The sequence below is a fragment of the Paramacrobiotus metropolitanus genome, unplaced genomic scaffold (genome assembly GCF_019649055.1).
Source record: "Paramacrobiotus metropolitanus isolate TYO unplaced genomic scaffold, Prichtersi_v1.0 Parri_scaffold0000135, whole genome shotgun sequence".
NCBI lineage: Eukaryota > Metazoa > Tardigrada > Eutardigrada > Parachela > Macrobiotidae > Paramacrobiotus > Paramacrobiotus metropolitanus.
Window position 1 is genome coordinate 5,601 of NW_026570355.1, and position 6,848 is coordinate 12,448.

General features: G+C 44.3%; 1 protein-coding gene across 1 annotated transcript; it reads right to left on the bottom strand.

Annotated features, from left to right (window-relative positions):
* Positions 1-326: 326 nt before the first annotated feature.
* LOC129599020 (uncharacterized) lies at positions 327-4,030 on the bottom strand. The gene is made up of 5 exons (XM_055497139.1): positions 3,541-4,030; positions 2,916-3,480; positions 1,690-2,466; positions 851-1,633; positions 327-764 (listed from the first exon to the last, which is right to left on the bottom strand). Exons 3-5 carry the CDS (start codon positions 2,386-2,388, stop codon positions 480-482), a joined length of 1,767 nt encoding a protein of 588 aa, XP_055353114.1. The 5' UTR covers positions 2,389-2,466; positions 2,916-3,480; positions 3,541-4,030; the 3' UTR covers positions 327-479.
* Between the last annotated feature and the right edge of the window lie 2,818 nt (positions 4,031-6,848).

Sequence of the window (6,848 nt, forward strand, 5' to 3'; positions counted from 1 at the left end):
TTAGCCAGGAAAAGAAAATTGTTGCTTGCTTGAAAAAACCGGCACAGAAGTAATCGGGTAGGTCAAACTGCACGATAATCGCGGTGTGCGGAATTCGCTTAACTGTTTTAGGTACTGGAAAACGGTTTTAAACACCAGACAGCATAAATAAAGTCTCAGTTCCTTCGGATCGTTTTGTTCTTATTTGTATCTTTGTGGAGAAGTCTTACGACCAGAAAGAGGCACGCGCAACGTTAACAGTCACTCGCTTTACTCACTGTGTTCCTGCTCCGAATTAGTCGTATGACTCGTGTCTAATTCTCATGGCGGATAGTACACACCCTTCGATTTTATTCCACCTCTTCTATAACTGGATTTACGCACACACTCCGTCACTGCTGCAGCGAATAATTCGCTACCAATAAAAACCTGAATTAGCTATCTGATACCCTCATCAAAGTTTGGATAAACAGCAAAGCTGTACGCTTTTGTTACATTGTTCATCTCAACATGGGTCTTGGCTCATCCTCTGAGGTTTCCTCCGATCCGGATGAAACATGGCCTTCAAGTGAGAGTTTCCCGGAGTGTAGACTGTCTTCACTGTCTTCTGATGTGTCCGTATCGTAGGTATCGCCCATGATATACCGCCATAATTTGTCCAAACAGATTTTTCTCAATTCTTTCACTTCTGACGATGAGATGCCAACATTATTGTCCACTAACCAGCTCCTAGCGGCACCGTACACCGAGGAACGTGGATCACCGAATTTAAATGCTTGCAGAATCTATGTATAAGCACAAAAAAATGGCGTCCCTATCTTGTACGTGTAAATAATCCGGCAGAAAACTGGTGCTGAGTCGCACGCGATACCTTGAGCAGCCGGCAGCAGCCATCCTGGGATTTGATGTTAACATTTTTCGCTGTCCACTGTACTGCGCTATCCAAACCAGACAGGTCGCCGCAATCCAGATGCCCCTCAAATAAATCCCAGAGAAGTTCAGCATTAACCGTATCTAAACGGATAACAACAATGGGAAATTTAAAGCTAATGTCTTCTGTTAAAAGCAGCTGGCAGTCCTTCCACACAATACAGTCACAGCACGACTCCAAACCAGAATACAGCTGGGCCAGGTCGTCCAGGTATTCTTCTAAATTGTACTCCTGGTTCAACATCGGCGTCGTGTGCTGGTGCAGTACTAAACGCTGGATGTGGAAATCGCTACTCTCAAGAATCTGCTGGGTGAACTTGATCGCCTGACCGGCTGGTGTTAGGCTATCAAACAATCCCTCAAAATCACGGTGATCATATCTGTGATCGCGCAGGCATACTGCTCGGACAGCTGGAGTAATCTGCTTCACAATACAATTGCACGTAACATAAGTGTCCATCCGGTAATCCGCGGTTGACGGACTGCCGGGCATCGGGAGCGCTACACAAAACACCTGAAGAAGTTGTGGAGAACTAAGAATATCCTCCCATAATCGACAGGTGCGTCTGCATCGCTGCCGATAGATGACGTCCAGTGACTGGAAGACTTCCATCAAAAGTACTACTGGCAGGAACAAACCGTGCTCGCGGTCGGTATACATACCGCAGTCAAAATCGTCCTGAAAGTCCTGGTTGAGGTTATCAAGTCCCGCATCGCAATAGACCTGTTGAAATTTTTTAAACAGTTCTATAATCGGGGTTAAGGAGCTGCGAGACTTACAGATTTGTCGTTCAGCGCCGGCATACCACGCCGTCGTTTCTTGTAGCGAAGATACGCGACCAATCGGCACTCCTGTTGCCCTTCTTGACGGGAGGGTAACGCGATTCTCGATGGTTCCGCCGTCAGGTACCGGTCGTCTAAACTGTTAAGTGTTATAAAAAAGTCCCCTGGTTGAAGCCTTCTGCGACGAAGATCCTCTGCCGAAGGCGGTTGGCGGATCTGCGAGTAGGGTAGCAGCTCACGAATGGGTTGACCAGCCAACGTTATGTCCACTAGAGCAAAGTTTTTCAAGGCTTCCACGCGGACCAGAAGGAGTTTTGCCGGAAACCATCTCCACGGTTGATCGGAACGCTCGCAGAGTAATGCTTGTACAGCAGGTGCACAATCCAACATAAAGCAGTCCAAGAGCGTGCCATTGCCGGTGTGTTGGCGCTTTTTCGGACGTTGGACGTTCTGGCTTGGTCGGCCATAGGTCGATCTCTCGTCTGCACTCCTGCTGGAGCAGTCGAAGACTTTTCCGTATTTCACCAATACTGACTCGTGTGCTGGGCTTCCAAAATTAACAATCAACTGCGGTTCTCTGCCATCAGCGTCTTGTATGTCAATTACATGGCCGTGCTGCAGCAGTCCGTCCACTTCAACGTCTACCGCATTCCATGCGTAAACAGAGCGTTCACCGTTTTCGTATAAATGCCGCATGTTGGTGTTTCTCACCTCCCCGTTTGGAATATTTTTAAAAGAAGTCCAATACTGCCGTATCTGTACGTGTTCATAAGGCTAAAATGCAATGCTGGTAACATCAATGAAAATAATGTCAGACGCAGTGTATTAAATGAGTGATGTATTGTAAGTTATTAGCGTGTTATCATATCTTATCAGACTGCTTTCCACTTTAAACGACTTATCTTCGCAGTCTGCCTTGCGTTAGTTCGCGTACTATACAGTACTAATTATGCTTTTGGTAACTCGAAGCATTAGCATCGAGCGTTTTGTTCCATTCTGTGCAATTCCCATGCCGCGTACGTATATTGCGTGATCATTTCTGTGCAATGTCGTGCGTTCAAGATTATAGCAAGCAAACAGCCGCGAGCGCAGGATAATGAGCTGAAAACCGTGCTTCCGAACAACATGTGGGAAGATAAGCCGTTCATCGTTTCAGCGTTCAAGCAATATTTCTACCAAGCAATTTTCATAGTTTGGTCATTCGCTTTGGCTTTCATTCGTACCTTGTGGATAAGTGCTTTCTTAAGCGCTTTTAATCAGAATTACCAAGCCACCTTCAACGGTTCTGTACATAAAACAAACGCGCTGTTCCAATTCTTCAACGTCTCACTGAACAACCTGCCATCCACTTATCATCGGCATATATTTGCCGGATAATCCGGATTATCGAAACGGTTCGACTCCCGCGGATGCCGGTTTGTAACAAAGTGTTGAACATCGCATTTTGTATCTCAGATGCAGGCGGGGGAATTGGTGCATTCAACGAAATCGCAGCTATTAATTGAGACCTCACCTACTCCGAACAGTGAAAGCGTTTTTCCAGGCTATACAGTACTGTATACATCCCCATCTTCATCAGTGTTATCATGGGTTAATTAACGGCTCATCATAACCGGCGTATAATTACGGTCACGCTGCTATCCGCCAGGACGGCATCAATATTGCGACCCGGATTCCGCTTGTCCTTGAACGCCGGCCTGCGCAGTGTGGGCTGCGGATTTCTGCAGGTTGTCTGGTTTAGGGTCGCACTTCTGTTACATACTCCGGCAGTCAGCATCCAGTTTTACTCTGAATCAGAAATTATTGTGCTCCCACTGTCTGGGAGTGAAGATGATGCGTGACACTCACCAGAAAATGCACGACGTCCAATGCTCCGCGTAATGCCGCTGTTTGCGAGGCTACGAAGGCGGAATTATATTATGTACTTCACTGAAGACGTCCATCGAAGGGCAGAGCTCCTCTCAGCCTGAATGACGAGTCAAAAGCACGTTTTTCCACTGCGCAGTGCACACGCGGGCGGAATTCACTTAAACCGTGCGAGATATATTGTGCAACTTGCTCTCTCTTACAATAATACAAAATACCTAAAGAGCACTTGAAACTTGTTGTTTTTTGACAAAAAGTTTATTCTCTCCAACTATTTTCATACCAAAAAATGACCTTTGTATAAAAAAACGTAAAGCAGCTGTTGAGCATTCATTGCAACAGTGAAAATATGATAGTTAAGACCGAATAAAAGAATCAATTCTTCCACATGATTATAGAATTATTCTGCAAAATTTTCGCCCTCAACCAAACAGAGACATTGTTAAGCAGATACACAAATAAAACAAAAGCACTAACGAGTAACGGAGCTGTGACCATACGGTTCAGTGACAAGCTAACCAAATTATAAACATCAGAATTTAAATCGTTTCCGGGTTTTCATTCTATTTGCTATCATTCCGTGTCATATCTACAGATACCGTAAACAGCCACCCAGTATCTATACCTCAGTGACTCAAAGCAAATAAACACACTTTATTCAACTTGCGAAGGTACAGGCCTCCTAAATTCTTCCGCGACCACTGGCGACCGGAATAATGCACGGATGGGCGCGGATCGCAGCTTTGGTAAGCCTCAAGAACCTACAAAAAAGCAGATAAAAACAATCTGACACTGTTGCACTGACCACAATGTAAGAGAAATATCTTTAGAAATAAATTTAAAGTAGCAAGCGTCCTGTGTACCGCTGTGGTTAGTACGGAAAATAAAATCGAAACACTTACAAGAGAATTAGAACTTAATTCATTTTTATGTATCTTTATATTAATCTTTATCTTATATATATTAATTATTATTAATAAATATATATTATATATATTAATCTTTATCTTTAACCTTTAATTTGACAGCAACCAAGTAATTCTATGATCACACAGAACGTACACGTGTGCAAGTCCTATTGCAACGCATGTTTCATGTACAGTCTATACAGTTGAGTGAGTAACAATCACCGGTTGTACTGAGTGTCCGCTAACTGCAACTACAGTGCAGGGGACTTTTGAGGGACACCGTATGATTAGTTTGCCGGGGGCACTAATCAAAGCGCCTTTAAAGTCTGTGCTGTCTTCACCTAGTCAAACGCTACCTGAGCATCGTATACGGCCACAGCGGACTTCATTGATATTAACGTTTTACTTTCACCATTGAAATTTTGCTCAGTCGTGCGTACTGCTTTGGCGGACAGAGGAGAACAGAATAATTTCTTTAAATACAGCCCTGCTACGCCAAGTTCGGACACTTTTGAAAATAAATGATAAAATATTCGTTTTTCACGTTTTGTGCAGCTCTTTTATTTTTTCTAGTATAACGTTTTATCGCGAATCTGGCAATATCAAATTCGGAATCTTGTGATCTGTCAGCGAGAAGACAGGAGCAAATTAAAGGGCTGGGGTGAGGGTCATTACCGAACTGCTTATATCGGCAACTCCCGTAAAATCCCCAATCAATAGTTTTGTGCGAACATTAGCGAAATCTTTTCAGTGACCGACAAGGTCTCTAGCACGGGCTAACAAAAGAGTACTACGCGATCGGTGCGCCAGGTGATTTCGAAGGAAGATCTGTCACCCATAGACTTGCATGTTAAAAGGTACCTCCCGAAGAGTGTGGTTGCCTAGTGCGCTGATCGGTTTCGTGAAGATGTTAGTACTTCAATAGATGTTAGAAAGGGACCGTTAGTAAATCGCAATGCCACTTGGAAGTTTCCAATTTTCCAGAATTTTTAAAGAATTATTGATTGAACATGGTGATTTTTTCGTAAGCAGCGCGTTTTTTTGAAAAAAAGTGCAAGTAAAACTTTTGCTCTCGTTTCCGGCATGGTAGCTTTTCGCATAGAAACATAATTTAGAAAGTTGCTGTTGATTGTAATCTATCATAAAAAAATTAAATCAGAAGTTCAGATATCAACGGTCGCAGATGAGAAATATTTGTTACTGTCCGAACTTGGCGTAGCAGGGCTGTATATTGGGGTTTTTCATATTCGTATTCATGATAAGCTAGATTTTCTCCACCGCAAAGTCTTTCCTGATTAAATACGCCATCATGTATCAACCATACCTTACGGATTCGCTTCCGATTCCGATTCCTGCTGTTCTGGGATCACCTCGTCTACCCCCTTCTGACCTGTTTCGAATTCACATCCATTCCAACGGAGATGTTCTTCGTACACGTCCCAAATCGTCGCCTTTTCAAAACTGCGCAGATTGAACACAGCCAAGGGAACATCAAACTCCATTTCGCCAGAATCATAGTTATCAAATCTCAGAGAATAATTCCTCCAAATAACCCGATCACAACACGGCGCCAGGTCGGAATACGCTTTCGCAACTTCACTGAAATGCTCCGACAAATCACAGTTGTAATCGGTGTTGCGCAGCGGTCGATTGTACAGAATCAGCCAGTCGATGCGACTTCCCTTATTCTCCAGAACGCTTACTACTAGTACTATATGAGTGAGTAGCTCATCCGCCATGGTAGTTGTTGTGTGATTGATCCCGCATTTATCCTCTCCATCCCGGATGCAAAGGGCCCGCGTGGCCGGTGTGATGTGCTTGACAACACAAGCGTACGCGGCGTAATAGCAACCCAAATCCCCTTAAATCCTTTTCTTCAGCGATACACGAACTTCTTAAACCAGCTCGTTCGACGTGAGATTTTCGTTCCACTGATAACAAGTGCAGCGACAACACAGTCGGTCCACGGTAACTAGTGAGTGGAAGATCTCGGCAAGGAGTTCCGGCGGCAACCAGCGATTTCGGTTATTAACCTCTCTGGATGCATGCTTTCCCCTGGTCTTTTCTGAAAATTCCTCTGCTTCTGATTTTTCTGACTCAATAGCCTCCTTATATTTGTGAGCCTTTTTCCACAGTTCCGCCTGTGCAAATAGAGAAAGTCAGAACAAGTGAAAAAGTTACTACACCACACCTTGTTGGATAGAACCTACCACATCTTCACCGGAGATGGGTAAGTCAAATTTGTAGAATCACCGTAGAAGGGCTATCTTCCGACTGAGAACGGAAAGAACGCGCACTTCATGCCTGTTCTCCAGTAAACAGCGGAGCGAGTCTTTGACGGCCGTATCGGCCGTCCAGTTCCATTTGGCACGCTGCATGATG

Excerpts from the sequence above, each read along its gene's own strand:
- LOC129599020 (XM_055497139.1), bottom strand. The coding sequence starts at position 2,388 with ATGCGGCATTTATACGAAAACGGTGAACGCTCTGTTTACGCATGGAAT. Across the intron at positions 1,634-1,689 it reads CGGCGCTGAACGACAAATCT|GTCTATTGCGATGCGGGACT; the intron begins GTAAGTCTCGCA and ends AAATTTCAACAG. Across the intron at positions 765-850 it reads GCTGCTGCCGGCTGCTCAAG|ATTCTGCAAGCATTTAAATT; the intron begins GTATCGCGTGCG and ends GCTTATACATAG.